The sequence below is a fragment of the Choloepus didactylus genome, chromosome 16 (genome assembly GCF_015220235.1).
Source record: "Choloepus didactylus isolate mChoDid1 chromosome 16, mChoDid1.pri, whole genome shotgun sequence".
Lineage (NCBI taxonomy): Eukaryota > Metazoa > Chordata > Mammalia > Pilosa > Megalonychidae > Choloepus > Choloepus didactylus.
Window position 1 is genome coordinate 67,997,051 of NC_051322.1, and position 17,990 is coordinate 68,015,040.

Genomic DNA, 17,990 nt, shown 5'->3' on the forward strand with positions numbered 1-17,990 from the left:
CTTCCCCGCTTGACGCCAACTCAAACTGGCAGAGAGAGAGCAGAATGAAAAATGTTGCAGGCGTCCTGGGGAATCTGAGCCATGCCAGCATTGCACGTCTTAGGGAGGCAAACTGGGCCCGCTGGCCCGGTGATCCTTTCCAGGGAACAGATGTGAATGTGACAAGGAATGGCCCTGGAATCTGCCCCCATTCTCAGTAGCGTCTTTAGGATTTTGAGGAAAGAGGAACACGTGCTACAAATAACAGTCCTATGCAGATAATGTGTTCCCTTGTTATCTAACCCTAAGAGATTTGTATTTTGCACCTGGAATGGTTGTCATGGTATGCCGAGCTTTTGTGACACTGTATTGGCGTCCCAGAACTGTGGCGGGAGTTGTAATTAGCGTACAGAAGTGACACATTTCTGGTTATGGAGTTGTCATTTGTTTCCTACAGTGTGATCTATCCCTACAGTGATACCCTTCAAAGTTTTCAGCGATCATCCATATAACTCCCTAGAGTAAATGTGCCTGTGGAATGCCTCACTCATAGTTGGCACACTAACAGAAAGGCTTCCACCAGCCCATGAAATACTAATTTAAGGTGTAATTGGTATACACCCATTGCTGGATCAGAACCCAGTTCTGTGGAATGGCAGAAGAAAAGGAAAACTGCAGCATTGAACTCGGGCAGCTAGTTTAGCATGAGATGGAAGGCTGGTGCAATTCTCTTGGTCAGGTGTATGGTCGCACACAGCATTCTGTTAATGTTCGAGGTGTATCCATTTTTTTCTGGCCATTTTCCCAGCTGACTTAACTCTTGCCTTCGGTCATGGGCAAGAGAAAATGATGGCAATTTTCATCTGGGGGGCAGGGTCACCAGGGACTTCGGATCGATGCAGCATCTCTGTTAAGCTTTTGACCAACTGGTAGAATGTTTAAGAATCAGAGTTACAGTGTTGTTTCCACTTTCCCCATTGACATGACTTGACTTGGCTGTGTTGATGTTGACATGGTAGTAGATGTAACAAAACTGATCTATAAGCAAAGCCTGCAAAAGGCACACATGGAAACACTCAGTTTGCAGAAGCTTCCTTAAGAGAGCTTTCTTTTGGTTAACTAGGAGCTGGTTGGATGGGAGCCAGTGAGTGCAAGCTTGGTGCATCTAAAATATAGACCTTCTAGGGCCCACAATCATCTCTAGCCTGTGAATTCCAGGTCATGACAGCAGGGACTTTGGAGCTTTGGTCCTAGAGAAGATTGTTTTGTGCTAGGCTGAGCTAATTTGTTCGCAAATGTATGGAAAGTTCAAGAAACCGTTTTGCCATGATGGACTCTGAAGAGGTAATAAGAGGAGAAGGGAGCAAGGATTTGAAGAAAACTTGACCAATAGACAGAACCCTTGGTTTTTCAGTCCTGGGGCTTAATTTGAGTGTATGTTCTCTTGGGTGAGGAATACTGAAATGCTGCAGGCTTATTTATGCAGTGGAAAGTAGTTTTCTATTGAAATTAGGTTAGAACTGCATTGCCTGTTTAAACTAATTTCTGAAGCATTTAGTCATTTTATTAGTAAGGATAATTGATGAAAATCTTGGGAAAATGCTTTAGAACAGACTTTGTGGAGACTTGTGATTAATAAGGAAGAAAGCAAAGAGATGCATGCTAATCTGTTTATGTATAAAGGATCTCAGGCTTATTAAAACTTTTTGTAAACATTCAGCTAATGAAGCATTATATAAATTCAGACATTTCCTTTAAATTGTGAAAAATCACTAATCTGGAAAAAAACCTTCAATGTTATTTCTAAATAATTTATTTGTGATGTTTTCCCTAACACTGGTAATTTAAATATACAAAAAATATTTCAGTAATAAGGAACATCCTGTGAGAACGCCACTCAAGATTCCTTGGGAGAGCTGTCTTCTCACTTGTCCTTGGATTTTTGAGATGTAGTAGCATGATGGATTATAATTAATCCCATGTTACGGTTTGAGCAGATACCTGACAGATAAATCCCATCTTGCATAAATAAAATACAAACATGATTTCACTTTGAATGTTTTGATTTGTTGTCAGTCACAGGGAAAGAGGATGCCCAGATTCACTTCTGGGTGCAAAATGATGGAGAAAATAGACACAAGGAATTTGTTCACAAATGGGAATCAAGATGTGAACGTCATCAATAGTCTAGACCAATGTCCAAATTCCAGGCAGAGCTGTCAGATAAAGCCAGCGGGAGCGTATGGCTTGGACCCGAGGCAAGCCGAGGAGTCTCCTTCTGTGGAATCAGGGCAGGGAGAAAGATTCTTCCCAGCATTTCTTCTGTCTCAATATTAAATACTTTGGATCATTGTTATATTTTACATTCTTTGGTCATGTTTTAGGTGGAGTTGTAGCCATCTTTGATATCTAGTTTCTGTGATTGAGTTTTCTTTATTTTGGGGAGGTCCTGCAGTGGAGTTGAAGCAGTGTGTTTAGTTGTCTGACAGGTCAGAATTCAGATGCCACAGTTGAGCTTAACCCTGGCCGTGATGCTTAATCTGACTTTGCCACAAGTGTCTGATCCGCAGGACTCTTTGGAGGAATACAAATGTGTTTGTGTGTGCGTGTACATTCATATGTTTAAAATACAGCAGCTAGTGCACAAGTGCACAATAAATGGTAGCTGTTATTATTTCTCAAGTTTTTCCTGCTTCTTTTCTCTTACTAATTGTAGATCTCTTGACATTCCTGTACAGTGAATACACTGTAAGCAAACAATAATCAAAATCTATAAACCAAATATTCTTATGGGAATAACAAAGCAGAATATTTTAGGTTAGGATCTCTCCAAACCCTTGAAATGCAAACTTCTTAGAACAGTTCATAACTTGTTATTTTTTTGATATTATATTTTCATCATCCTTTCATATCAAACTTAAGCTTGTGTCTTCTTCTTGTGTATCTTCTTTCTTTCAAACTATTCAATATGTCTGTATTCCCTGCATGTCATTTAGGTTTCTAAGCTTGAAACTCTGTACTTGGAGCTTGGGCTAAGGAATAGGCAAGGACTTTAGCATTTATTGCATGGAATTCTATGCCAATCAAAACCCCAAAAAGCCTGAAGTTCTGCACAGAAGTTTATACTTTATCATCATGATATCATTTCATGCTGGATTCGCAAGCCTTTGTTCTTATTTTCTAATAATACAATTACTATATGATATTTATATTATAAATTAATGTATTAATAATTTATATTAAATATAAATTAATTTTAAAGGATAAAATGTATGCATCCATTAGCATTTAGATTTATTTCTTGTATTAGAGACCCAAAGGAAAGAGGCTTAAATGAGATAACAGTTTATTTCTTTCTCTCTAATGAAAAGTTTTGAAATAGGCAGTTCATGGCTGGTATGGTAGCTCAGTGATCATCCAGGACACTGACTTCTTCATTGTTGCTGTTCTTAACATTTAACTACCTCGTGGTCCATCATGGCTGCATGAGCTCCATCCATCATATCCTCAGTCTAGCTAGTAGGAAGGAAGAAGGAACAAAGATGGTGAACCGCTTCTTTTTAAGAACACTGCCCAGAAACTGTTTTTGACAGCTTCTATAATATGCCATTCACCAGAACTTAGTCACCTGGCCACACCTTACTGTGAAAAAGTCTGGAAACATAAGTCTTTGTTCTGGAAAGCCTTTTGCCCTGCTGGCATATAAGGATTTTCTTATTCAAGGAGAAAAAGAGAGCAGATACTAAAGACAAGTAGAAAGGTCTGTGCCATTTGGCTGCCTTGGAGGTTTTATAATTTTTTTCTCTTATGGTTTCTTTTTTCTTCTTTCCTATTCTAATAGATCCCATGCGTGGCCCAAGAAAACTGGAAGTAGTGGAGGTCAAATCTCGACAAATCACCATCCGCTGGGAGCCATTTGGATATAATGTAACTCGCTGTCATAGTTACAATCTCACAGTCCACTACTGTTACCAAGTTGGAGGACAGGAACAAGTTAGAGAAGAAGTAAGCTGGGATACAGATAATTCACACCCCCAACATACAATCACTAACCTCTCACCATATACCAACGTTAGTGTGAAACTCATCCTTATGAACCCCGAGGGGCGGAAGGAAAGTCAAGAACTCATAGTGCAGACAGATGAAGACCGTAAGTACTTTTAAATGATATGTTTACATGAAATATATTCGTTCACATAGCAGATTTTGTTTTTGAGATCTTTATAATGAAAATGGAAGAAAGAACTATTTACCGTGTTGAATAATAAAATGTGTATCTGTGGTCCTGTGTGCTTAAGCACTGATTGAAGGGGGATATAGTAAATAAAGATGTATAATTTTATCATAATTCTTTATTAGTCGTGTAGTTACCATTCCATATAATAATTCTATATTACTCTAGTTCTTAGTTCAAGCTTTATCATTATATTGGACTGAAAATTTGTTGTTTGGGGAATTCCATTAGAATATTTATAGGAAGTAATTATTTAAATATATTTAAATGGCATTCTGAAATGTCTTTCCTAGTTCAGGTAAAAAATTCAGCATAAATAAGAGGCTGTCCTTGCCTTACAACACAGTGCTGAAAAACTATGTCATTAAGTTGATGGCCGTGAAATAGATCATCTTTTCCCATAGGAACAATATTGTAATTGGATATTACTGTAATAAATAAGGACTTACAAATAAACCAGGCATGCCATTAGCAAGTCATCAAAAAAAAGCTAATGCCCAATTACAATGAACCTCTAAAATAATTTAAAATAGTAAAATTATGCATTAAATCCTATACCATGGAAATAAATGTACTTTTTACACAGAGGATACAGGGGGCCCTCATGTACTATAAAATGTTTAGATAGCACATAAAAGACAATGGTATCATATCATATATTCAACCTAAAGTTCATTTTCTGGGCATCACAATAAGTGGCAAAGAACTTGGGAAGCCCATTCAATGAATAAACTTACTTTTTCCTAGGAAAAATAGATTTTTGACTCGGTTTCTTCACAAAGCTCTTCATTTTGATCATTGATTAAAACATGAATTAAATGTTTATCAATAGTACTTTATTATTTAATTGAAAGAGCTAACAGATCATTTTTGTGTGTTTTTATGTACCCGATACCATGCCAATTGCTCTAATAGGAAAACATGGGAAAAGCAGATAAGGATGGAGCTCGCCTCCGTCCTCCTGTGCACCGTCTCTTGGCTGGCTATGTTGATTGCCCTCCAAGGCCTTCAAACAGTTGTTTTATACAATTATTTTTGGTGGGAGCATTACCTTGATAGAAGACCCTCTGTCAAGGCTGAAACTGGAAGCCGGTTTTCTATTTCTCCCAGCTTTCCTCGTGTCCCAGGGGAGAAAGTGTCAGCGTTGTCAGTAAGTCCATAAGTGCAGCCTATTGATTCCTCACCTGTCTTTATCAGTCTATCCCTAGCTCTTTTTGTTTCTATTTCCAAAATATTAATTATTCTTTTCTTTCCATTTCCACTACCTGGATTCAGACCCTTATTATTTTATGCTGAAATTGGTGACACAGCTTCTAACCTTTCTTCATGATTCCGGTTCTTTCCCCCCAATTCTATTGGCCCCTACTCACTCACTGATCTTTAAAATACATTTTCATAGGAGACTTCAGTGGCTCTCCCTGTTTATCTTCCACTCCAAAGCCTTGCCTTTCAAGATTTTCTACCTACTTGACTCCTCCTCTAAAGCTAATTAACTTTTCCTCCACTGCACCTCATTTTGCAGCGGGGTCCCCTCAGCTCCCGTCATAGAAAACTTTGATTGTCACATTGGCCGTCTGTTCTGCGCTTCCAAATTCCTTTCCCCCTGGTCACCTCTCAGTTCAACCTCCTCTGTCCCTCAAAGCTCTCCTCACATCTCAATTTCTTCATAAAGCTGCCTCCGACCCTACCAGCACTTTTTGCTCTCTCCCTTCTGACCGTCTCTGAACTTGAAGAAGATCCTAAAATCTCTGAGCCTCAGTTTCCTCATTTGGGAAGTGAGGGTGACGGCACTTCTCAGGCATATTAGGGTGAGAAGAAATTAATGTAGGGATCTAGTTGTAACTGCCAGAAAGTGGGCATTTAACATATGATTTTGTTGTTATATGTTTCTTAGCCGTTCATAATGATCCTTCTTGTTCTCTCATTATTTTATATATGGATTTTTTTTCTCTAAATGTATACAGTTTCAGAGAAGAAACCACTTGTTTTTCTTCTATAGCAATATTAACGGTGTTTAGTAGGTAATGAGACTCAAAAAATATTATATTAGTCTTTAAATGATATTCAGTAATGTTGATAAACACTTAATTCATGTTTTAATCAGTGAGAATGTTTTAATCCATGAGAGGTCAAATGCAGTCATTTTATAGATGAGAAGATATGTGTTCCAGAGGCAAGAACCCAGTCAACACTCTAGGGTTTCAAATTTAGAACTGACATGGGCTAGGAATTCTGTTTAGCTCTGTCAAAATATGAGATAGGAGTCACTTATATTTTGTTTTGTTTAAATTGTCTTGCCAGTCCCAGAAGTCAGGTCATGTAGTACTTCAAAAAACAAAAAAAAAATCTATCATTTTCATAACACACAGTTATCCAGTTAATTAAAAAAGAATTTATTTCAAATTATATTTCCTTAAAAAAAATGACTTAAAAAAAACAGAAAAGAAAGGCAGAAATAGAATAATTGTCAAACAATAGTGAGTTTGAAAACAAAAGAATGGTAAGGTTGCTTTATTTACCATAAAGGCTACAAGTCATGGGACACTGTGACTTTTATTGTAGTAAAATATTTTATTGTAATAATGGCTGTTTCATCAGAAAGTATGTGGAAAAATATTTATCTTTATAGTAATCTTAAGAGTATCACTTGGCAGTATAGGGCTGAATTCCACAAACTCAAATATTTTCTCTATATGTCCCGAATCCTGAATTCTCAGAGCTTCTAAAATCAGGTGCTAGACCTAAGTTCTGGTGAGGAATTTATTTAATTCCTTTGGTATTTTTTAACTCACTTTCTCTCTTCCTAACCCCCCAAAATTCTATCAATCCCACTTAAGTTTTCCTGTCAACATTCCTAGGATGTGATTTATTACAGGGTCACCTGCAGTACATTTGAATAAATATAGGAATAACTTTGAATACTCCCCATTTTAATTTGCTATTTTACTCTCCTTTATAGTAATAGAATGGAAACAGAGGTTGCTTTTTTCCTGAGTTTTTACCTTCTTTACATTTGCACATAGATAAATAAATATTTTGCATTAAGAAATATCTATAAAATAGCAGAGCCACTCATCATGGTTATCTTAGAGCTGTAAGAAGAATGATGATGATGTAATAATAGACACTTGCAAAGTTAAGAGGAAAAGAGTAGAGTTTTCTCTGTCAGGATGTGGTTTAATTCAGCTTCTGATTATGATGAACACTTGGGATTCAGAGCCTGAAAGTCAGATTTCCTTACAGTTCACCACTGTCATAAATCCTTAAATACCTGGCTTTTATTTGTTTCAATATCATCCTATATAGATTCCTTCAAACTAGGACAAACACATTTTCATAGAGACTATGTAGAGTTTGGACATTAGAGATCAACATAGTCCAACTTCCTCATTTTAGGAATAAGTCAATTGAGACCCAAGGCAATTCAATGATCTGTCCATATTACATAGTTCAATTATTTGAGAGCCGTAAATCAGAATCCAGGCCTTTTTTTCTGCTAAACTATATTTAGCTTCATTTAGAATAAGCATAAAATTCACCCATTTAAAGTGTACAATTTAGTAGCTTTTAGAATATTCAGTTGTGTAACCATCACCACAATCAATTTTAGATATTTCCATTACCCTAAAAGAAACCCTGTTGCCTTTAGTTGATATCCACCCCTCTACCCCCCAACTTCCCTCCAAATCCCCCAGCTGAAGACAACCACTAAACTACTTTCTGCTTCTATGGTTTTCCCTATTCAGGAAATTAAATAGAAATGAAATCAGACAATGTATAGTTTCCGTGACTGGCTTCTTTGATTTAGCATGATGTTTCCAAGGTTCATCCGTGTTGTAATATGTATCGGTGTTAGTACCTCATTCCTTTTTATTGCCAAATAATATTCCATTGTATGGATATACCACATTTTATTTATGATTCATTCATTGATGGACAAGCTGTTTCCATTTTCTGGCCATAGTGAATAATGTTTCTGTGATCATTGATGTACAAGATTTTGTGTGGACATATGTTTTAATTTCTCTTGGTTATATAACTAGGAATAGAATTGCTACATCGTGTGGTAAATCTATGTTTAGCTGTTTTAGGAAAAGCGAGACTACTTTCCAAAGTGACAGTATGACTTTACATTCCTTCCAGCAGTGTGTAATAGTTTCAATTGCCCCACATTCTTGCCAACACTTGTTATGATCTGTCTTTTTTCTTACAGCTGCCCTAATGGGTGTGAAGTGGTATCCATTGTGGCAAATGATGTTGAGCAATTTTTTATTTCCTTATTGGCCATTTGTATATCTTCAGATCTTTTGCCGTTTTTAGTTATTTGTCTTATTATGGTGTTGTAATTATTGTTAATATATTTTAGATACAAGTTCCTTATCAGACATATAGTTTTTTGGTGTTGTCTTTTCACTTTCTGAATAGTGCTCCTTGAAGCACAAAAGTTTTTCATAGCAATAATGTACAGTTTATCTGCATTTTCTTTTGTTGCTTGTGCTTTTTGTGTCATATTGAGAAAACTTTTGCCTAACACAAGGTCACAAAGATTTACCTCTCTGTTTTCTAGTTTTAGCTCTTACATTTATAGGTATATTATCCATTTTTTGCTAATTTTTCTATATGATATCTTTTGCATGCGGATATCCAGTTGTCCCAGCCCCATTTGTTGAAAAGGTTATTCTTTACCCATTTAATTTTTTTACACCCTTGTCGAAAATCACTTGACCATAAATGTGTGGTTTATTTCTGTACTCTCAGTTCTGTTCTGCTGATCTATATGCTGGTACCACATATCCTTGATTACAGTAGCGTTGTAGTAAGTTTTGAAATCAAGAAGTGTGATCCTCTCTAACGATTTTTTGATCACTTACTTCATCACCAAAAAAATGCAATCATGTACCCCCAAATATAAGTATAGGTATACACAATACAGACATACTAGTTTATAAATAGAATAGACATACTAGTATAATAAATCATATGTAATATAAAGCATACTCAAAAACTGAATTATAATGATGAAGATGAGATAAACAATATTTTTAAAATAACTGAATGTTATTTGATAGAAAATCAGCAAATAAATTTCCATCTTCTTTATGTCAATTAGATTTTCTTGAACACTTACCAAAAGGTGTTGCATATTTTATGTTTTGACAAAAAATGGCATGAAACATCCACAAATCTTTTATACTAATAATAAATAAAATATTTTTTAATATTTCATCTACATCATGTCTTTTTAAAACTTCAATGTTATATATATTTTAATAGAATATATTAGTACAGTAGTTCATATATTTTTTTTGACATGTTTTGTCACTCATTATTATGGTTATAAAATGCATCCATGGTGATGTATATAACTGTCATTTATTTTCAGTCTTTTCTAGCATTTTATTATATGAATAGAACACAAACTACTCGGTTTGTTTCCAGGTATTACTACATTAAAAATGCTACTATGTTGACATTTGTGCACATGATACTGGTACAAACATGCAAGAATTTTGCTAGGGAATTTATCTAGAGGAAGGAGAACTGAATCACATGATATGTGCGTTTTAGCATTGCTAAATGCTGCCACATTATTTCCCAAAGGGGCTTACCAATTGACACTCCCACAAGCAATGTGTGAGAATTCTGATTGCCTCATATCCTTCATTTCTTTTTGAAGAATGGAAATGTTCATTTGAAAGGGTTATTGAGCTCCGTCTAATTGATTGAAACTTTAAAGACAAAATGATGATCTGTTCTTTATAAGGGCGGTATAGCTAAAACAGGTTTGGATTTTGATTTTTTTAAAGAAAACTAAGTGTATATAGACTGGTAAGATCTTGTGCCTCAATGGAGGGTTAAACCTATCAAATCTAGAAAAATCGACGATTTTTATTTTGGTTTGTTATTCAGACACTCACACCCACCCCTCCTTTTAGTCCCAGGTGCCGTCCCTGCTGAATCCATCCAAGGAAGTACCTTTGAAGAGAAAATATTTCTTCAATGGCAAGAACCAACTCAAACATATGGTGTAATCACTTTATATGAGGTAGTATAAACATTTATTAGTGATTTAATTTTGCTTATAATTTCTTATTTATCTAATACTAAACATACTAGTATTACATAATGACATAATGCCTCTTAAGAAGTTTAATGCCTTCAATAATTATAATAGTTACTGTTTCCAACCAAAATTGAAAAATGAGTTTTTGAGCTATGTATAATTTCAGGGTGTTTTTTTACAATGAGTTGGATATTTCCAGATAATGTTAAAGTATGGCATACAATATGAAAGTCACCACTAATAAAAACAACTGAGTATTTTTGAAGCACACATTGATTAGGAGGCAACCACAGAATCCTCTTCCAATTTAGCTATGAAATATTTTACTACTGAATTATACACAAATGCTGATTATCCAATTAGCAAAGTCCATAAAAGTTGTTTCAGGAGGAACACTACAATAATGACTTTTGGGCTCTTAGTATTAACGAAACTTCCTTTAGACTTCTGTGACACAGTTTTGTCTACTGAGGCATATCGAATGGTTGAATGATAGATAATAGGGGAGAATTTGATGAGTTGCTCAAGGAAAAAAAATAACAGCAGTAACGGGGGATGACAGTCATCATCCCATCTGTGAGCATCATTTCATTATGCCTATTGTCATAGAAACAAGCAGGTGCATTTTTTTAAAGCTAGCATTGATTTGAATGCAAATTCAACAAAATTATATGTTGTTAGGTTTCCAAAATTCGCAACCGTCCCTCATATGGAACCTTCACACAAATACCTTTCAGAACTCCTGACAAAAGCCCAAGCAGAGGAAGCTGTCAGACAGCAATCACTGCTAAACCCCTTCCCTGACCCAGCTTAGCCTTACATTCACATTTCCTTATGTCTTCTGAAAACTGGTATTGAAATGCAAAAAAATAAGTGTTTAATTGAAAACTAAATGATATAAGATAAAAGAAAAAAGTTGATTTAAATGCTAAGTTATTGATTCTATTCATTGGCTCCCTCTTTGCAAAAGGACTGAGTGTTATGAAAATTCATGGCTCAGCTCTTACAGAGCTAAGTTTTATTAACAAAGAAGTTCATATATTTTTCTTAGTGACTGGCATCAGTCAGTTAATATTTTTGGCTTTATGACCATTTTTTATTAGAATTTTGCAGGATCTTAAATTAAAAAAGATACTGTCTTTGGAATCAAAACTGAGTTGCAAGGAATAAGTCCACCTGTCCTAAAGTCACATGTGATATCCAAAGAGCCAGGGTCTGTCTTTATAATCCCACTGAGCATATTGCTTTGTGTAATAGACAACTTTATCATGAAAGCAATAGGAATAATATTTCCAAAGAAGAACTCACTATTATATCTGAGCTCAGAAGCTAGGATGTTCCAATGTAACATAGATGTAAATGCTAGCACCATCAGCGTGCATGAAGATGTCTTAACTCAGACTAGTCAAGATCAGATCTGTGTAAGCAGAGCAGGTCAGCTCATTTTTCTGGAGTACCAAAGGGGAGGTGTCAAATGTGAAAATTGGGTGTAAGTAATTAAATATAAATTTTCTGACCACCAAACCTCTCTCTCTCTTTTCCTCATGTTGTCTATAAGTAGGGAGGAAGGAAGTTCTCAGGTTCCAAGGAAAGTTTTAGGGAGATTCTCAAGAGGGAGCTCTTCTTTGGCTAATGTACACCTGCGTACTGATTTATCCAGCTCATGTTGGGGTCTGTGACATGCACAACTTCTTACTAGAAGCCAAAGACTGATGTCTGAACAAGACTTGGTCACCTCCCTGGAGGAGGTCCCTGTCTCTTTGGACAGACATCACGCTACGGAAATAAAAAAGTAGCCCCCAAAGGGAGCAGTGACATTAGGAACAGTACTTCTGGATCCCAGAACTGTTTCCAAATAGTCATGGAAACATATTTGATTGTAGGTACAAACTGGAATGTGAGGTAAATTACAGTGGATGAAGAAAGTTTAGTAGTAAATGACACATTGTGTTTCTTTAGGGCAAGTGGCACAACTGGATACTTTTTTGAAGGAGAGAAGCAAAAACAGATTGAATATCCTAGATGTTGTACATGAATGTACTATAAGAATCAGGTTATTCTCAAGTTCTCTCTCCGCCTCTTGTGAAAGATATACCAAAGCATTAGGGATTGAAAGATGTTGACAGTTTTGTTTTGTTCTGAGAATTATGATGATTTACAGCATTGAAGCAGTCTTCTGATTTGATTCTTGGCTTTCTCCTTTATATTCCCCTAATCTGCATCCCCAGCCTTCTTCTCAAAACTATCCTTTCCTTTCTCTTCCCACCATCTTTTTCTAGCTCTAACACTTCTCAGATCTTACCTGCCCCTGCTACATCCCTTTAATTTTATGAGTTATCTTCCTAAAACGTGGGTCTTGTAATTGCACCCTTCCTCAATAGCTATCTAAAAATCTTTCATTTCCTTAAATTGTAAATGTTATCCTTACTTTTTGAAAGGATACTTTCAAAGCACCAAAGTATTCAAAATAAAATATCTGTGCTCCCTAATTTCACTCTTCAGAGATAAATACTCTTAAAAACTAGATGTCTGGTCTTCCAAAATTTCACAAGGCAGAGCAAACACATCAAAAGACTTTTGAAAAATATTTGATCTGTATGAGGCATTGTGAGAAGACAAAAGTATAAAAGATACCTTTTTACTTCTACTAGAAGCAACTAACCATAGAAAGAATGAAGTAAGTACCAAGTATAGGTGTTCACCGTTTAACATGTGAATACAGAGTATAAAGCTGAGCTGCTGGGGCACATAATAAAGGAGAATAGTCTGTACTTGTCAACTGAGTGGCAGCATTGAGGAATCAAAAGTTGAGGATGCAAGATCCTGAGCCTGGATAACTGGGCTCAGTTAATCATCATTAACCGAGATAGGTAATAGTGCAGAAAGATTAGAATTTAGGGGCCCTGTTAAGAAGTTTGGTATCAATATTTAAGGCCTTTTGTGATTCGACCCCATTTATATTTATTACTTTTCATCTCCCTTTATTTTCCTCCTGAAATTTAATGATCCATCTATATGGAACTTTCCTTTCTCCATGCACATTCCAAACTTCTGCACCATCTTCCTTTACTTATATTCTGCTTTCTCCTTGAGATACCTTCCCCACCATCATCTTCCTCTAATATTGCTTATTTTTCACTGTTTCATTCATATATTGTACTTCCCTGAAGTATACTAGATCTTGTCCTTCTTTGAAATCAGGTTTAATTATTTGTCCCTTTGTGTTTACAGAATAAATCGCTATGAACTCAATTAAGGGACTGTATTTTATGCTTGCTAGAATTGCAGTTGACTCAAATTCCCTAGAAGACTTTGATTCCCCTCCAGGTCAAAGAGTGCATATTATTCCATTTTGGTTCTCTATGAATCTCTCAGTTCAGAATGTGAGGCTTTAAGCAGAGGAGGGGAAGATAATTTTGGAATATTTTAGACACTTACCTGCAACTGAGAAATCATCCAATATAAGCAGCAGTTTGCTCCATATCACCTAAATCTAACCCCACACATTGTGTGCCAGCTTGCTTCTTTCCCTGCTTTGACTTGGGGAATCCCATAAAATTGCTTAGATCCAACACTGGGACATCGGTAATCTTTGTAGAAGCTTCATTAAAATTGCCTCAAACCTCAGCTAGTGAAGCAGGGCAAATACAAGCAGTCCCAAATTTCTTTCTGGGAGTTTTCTGCCAGAAATAATAAATGCCAGAAGGATGTGTTGCATTTGGGTTGAGCCTGGAGGTGTATTTTGGTGCCCTTAACAGCTACTTCTCAGGTCAGTACATGTTTACTGAGTGTCAGCTCTGTAATAGCCAATAGAATCATAGATTTGGACTTTCCCTATTCCTGAGGAGCTTTACTGGTACTCAGATTCCTGGGGGCTCTGTAGATGGGTATAAGGGATGGATCCATGAACTTTCTGAAGTTTTGTGTACACATAATCTGCCCAAAGAAGTTGTTTGTTGGGGGATTGTTCAGGGTGGGGAGAGGGTTCCTAATTTTAACGGTACATGAATTAGGGTGTTTGTGCATTTTTAGGGGTGAGAGAGAGAGGAGCCATACTTTTTTACCAAATTATCAAAGGGCTGTACTGAAAAAAAGTGAAGAACCCCTGGTCTAACTTATCCTGCAACAGCATGGCTATTGGCAAGTACTAACACATCAGCTCCCACAGAACAAGCTCCTTAATAAAGCACTTGCTTTGTAGTCTGTGCAGGTGAAGCAAAGATCCTAACTACAAGAGTGATTGTGTTTGTGTGAGATATGCACACACCTGGTCTCCCCAGGAGGCTTTCTAGGAAAATAGATACTGAGCAGCAAATATTTACTGATAACAGTGGAATCAGAAAGCAAAATAAGACATCAGCCACTCCTCAGAATTAAGATACAATTACCATGAAGCGTTCTGGGTCCTCTGGAATTTTTAAATCATGATTTAAGAGCAAACGAGATTTTCCAGTGCCCTACATGGTTTATTGCCAAACGAACTTCATGAACGTAGTAACAAGGGTAGGCATTCAGCAGAGCTAGTGATTGTTAGGCCAGATTTAGGAGGGCTTTAGGGATGAGTGACTCACAAGGTGGGCCTGAATTCTCTGCAGCCTCTTGGAAAACATTTCCTTCCTAAAACATTTCCTTCCTCTTATGTTTCTTTTGGTTTCTGTGACAGCTCTCTTTTCAGACTTCCTTCCAGTTTTTCTGCCTCCTTTGCTGGCTTCTCTTTCTTTAACCTACATTAGGTCCTTCCACTTTATCTCTAAAATAGGCCTGCTCTAGTTTGCTAATGCTGCCAGAATGCAAAACACCAGAAACAAATTGGCTTTTATAAAAGGGGGTTTATTTGGTTACAGTGTTACAGTCTTAAGGCCATAAAGTGTCCCCCAACAAAGGCTTCCTTTACTGGAGGATGGCTAATGGCATCCGGAAAATCTCTGTTAGCTGGGAAGGCATGTGGCTGGCGTCTGCTCCAAAATACTGGTTTCAAATGGCTTTCTCCCAGGACGTTCCTCTCTAGGCTGCAGTTCCTCAAAAATGTCGCTCTTTTTTTGACAACTCTTGGGGTGTTTGTCCTTTCTTAGCTTCTCCAGAGCAAGAGTCTGCTTTCAACAGCCATCTTCAAACTGTCTCTCATCTGCAGCTTCTCTCTCAGCTTCTGTGCATTCTTCAAAGTGTCCCTCTTGGCTGTAGCAAGGTTGCTCCTTCTGTCTGAGCTTTTATGGTACTCCAGTAAACTAATCAAGACCCATGCTGAATGGGCGGGGCCACACCTCCTTGGAAATTATCCAATCAGAGTTATCACCCACAGTTGGGTGGGGCTCATTTCCATTAAAACCTAATCCAAATGTTCCAACTTAATCCCCATTAATATGTCTGCCCCACAAGATTGGATCAAAGAACATGGCTTTTTTTGGGGGATGTACTATATACAAACCCGTACAAGGTCCATTCTTCTCATTGATCACTGTCTCCTCTGCCCTATGTTAGTCCAACCACTTTATTCTCTCACCTTACTCACCTGTTCTCTACCACGAGGCCCTGGGCTATTGGGTTTCTGCCTGGTGGGCTCCTTCTGGCCTGCTGCCTTTATTGCACCCCCACCCCCACCCTGCCTCCAGTCAAACCTACCCTCTCCCCCCCCAATCTGGCAGCCAAGGTGATCTTTTTATCAGGTAAATCTGATCATTTGATTTTACACTTTAAAACATTGGAAGGCTCCTCATTGGTTGCATCCAAGCTCCTTGATTGTGGGGCTCAGAGACCCTGCCCACTTCATGAGCCCACCAGGGACCACGCTGACCTCCTTCCCCAGGCTCCAGCCACCTGGGTCTGCTTTCTGCTCATCACCTGTGCTCCCCACTGTCCTGTGTCTCCACCTTCATCCCTGCAGTTCCCGCTGCCCCAAATCTCCTTGCCCGGACTCAACACGGCTGGCTCCTTTGCAAAGTTTGCGGCCCCTCAGCCCTGCCAATGGACATCTCTCCCCACAATAATCTTTCTCTGAGCACCCTGCTTGTTTCTTCTACAGAACTTAGCATTTAAAAATTATTAATTATTTATTGCACATCTTGCCAGCCTACTCCATCTTCAGTCAGGGCCCTTGTTTCCTTTGCTGGTGCTAGGGCATCACAGGGTGTCACTGTGCAATGAATGTTCGAATTGAATGAATGCATCTGGATTGGCGGAGAAAACAGAAAAGAGATTGCTCGGTCATGTTCCAGGCAGGGGAACATTGGGAGCACAAGCAGTGTCAGGAAGGACCAGGAAAGAGTTTGTGGGGCAGTAAGTCTTAATCACCTAACCAGAACAGAAGGTGATACAATGTTATAGGGTCAAGAATTCAGAAATAAGTTTGGAGAAGGTGGTCAAGGCCAGTCTTAAAGTCACTAAGCGGCTTGGATTTTGTCCTGCATGTATTTGTGTCTCATTAAAGTAAAGCAATAAAATGAACAAGGTGATTTTCCCAGCTCTGGAAGGCACTTTGGGTTGGAGAGGGGAGGGGAGGCTGCTGATATGGAAAGACAAACTGGGCTGATCACAAAGGGAAGCTAGACGGAGGGGGTTTTATGGAATGTCTAAGGAAGAATGTACAGCAACCAGCGAGGAACCCAACATAGCACACAGGGAAGAAGGCACAGGCCAAAGCATAACTTGAACGAGGGCACATTTTAGCCAAAAATGCAAAGATGGGTGGGAAGCTGGTTGAGAGTAATAAAGAGTTCAGTTTATGCATGTTAAGTAGAAATATTCAGTTGCAGCAGATATATGTAGCATCAAGGATAGTTAGGACTGAATTTATACCCAATCAGGGGTCATCGATTGTAAACGCAAGCAGTCTGGTAGCTAAAGTATTGAGTGGATAAAGAAATAAAAGCCTAGCTTCGTAGTTAGTCTTGGTTTAGTGCTTATGTAATTACACTGGATCATAACTATTAGATTCTTCTCTCTTTCCCCACTTCACTGTACCTCCTTTAGGGCAGGTGCAAAGACTAGATCGCCATATGAGATCCCAGCTTCAGGCACAGTGCTTGGCAAACAACAGGTGCTCAATGTATTGAATGGGTGAATGAACAGATAAATGAACTTTGGAGCAGCATAGTTTAGATCTGTCTTCTCTGAACTACCGTTTTCTCCAGGGAATCAGAATGAAGGACCAAGCAAACAACTCAATGCAAAGCCCATCAAAGGGCTGAGACCCCCTTCTTTAGGAGTTGGGTGATAGACGGGGTCTTGTCTGCTTGACGCGGTAGCCTTGTAAGGGATGCCTGTTAGAGCGTTAACAGCAGGTACCCCACATGAATGTCAGGGTGCCATGTGCTGCTGGGATTAATATATACAGCAAACATTTCTAAAGCGTAGCTGATTCAATCTAAAGATTCTTTCAGAGAGGTCTTCTTAATTATAATGACATGGTATAAATATAAGAAGAAAGGATGTCAATTATCACTCTGTATAATAACAGTGTTAATGTTCATGCACATAAATTATAAGCAAGTTTACCTATTTAAAAGAAGGAGAAGTGCTCAGTTTTGCAATTTAAAACTTCTGAATATGCCACATTTAAAAATTATGTCATTACAACCAGTAGAAGTTAGTAATCACCACTACAAGTGCATGTTCTTGAATAGTTGATGAACTACTCATATTGAGATTCTTTTAAAAAAAATCATTTGAAAAGGCAAAATTTAAAGGCACCTATGCAACATTTATTTTCACTTTTTC

General features: G+C 37.7%; 1 protein-coding gene across 5 annotated transcripts in view; it reads left to right on the forward strand.

Moving 5' to 3' along the window:
• PTPRM (protein tyrosine phosphatase receptor type M) overlaps positions 1–17,990 on the forward strand; it is a 792,402-nt gene that overhangs the window by 452,314 nt on the left and 322,098 nt on the right. For all 5 annotated transcript variants that reach the window (XM_037806216.1, XM_037806217.1, XM_037806218.1 and 2 more), the window contains exons 8-9: positions 3,821–4,129; positions 10,150–10,259. In XM_037806216.1, coding sequence (XP_037662144.1) covers positions 3,821–4,129; positions 10,150–10,259 — 419 coding nt within the window. The remainder of the gene's footprint in view (positions 1–3,820; positions 4,130–10,149; positions 10,260–17,990) is intronic.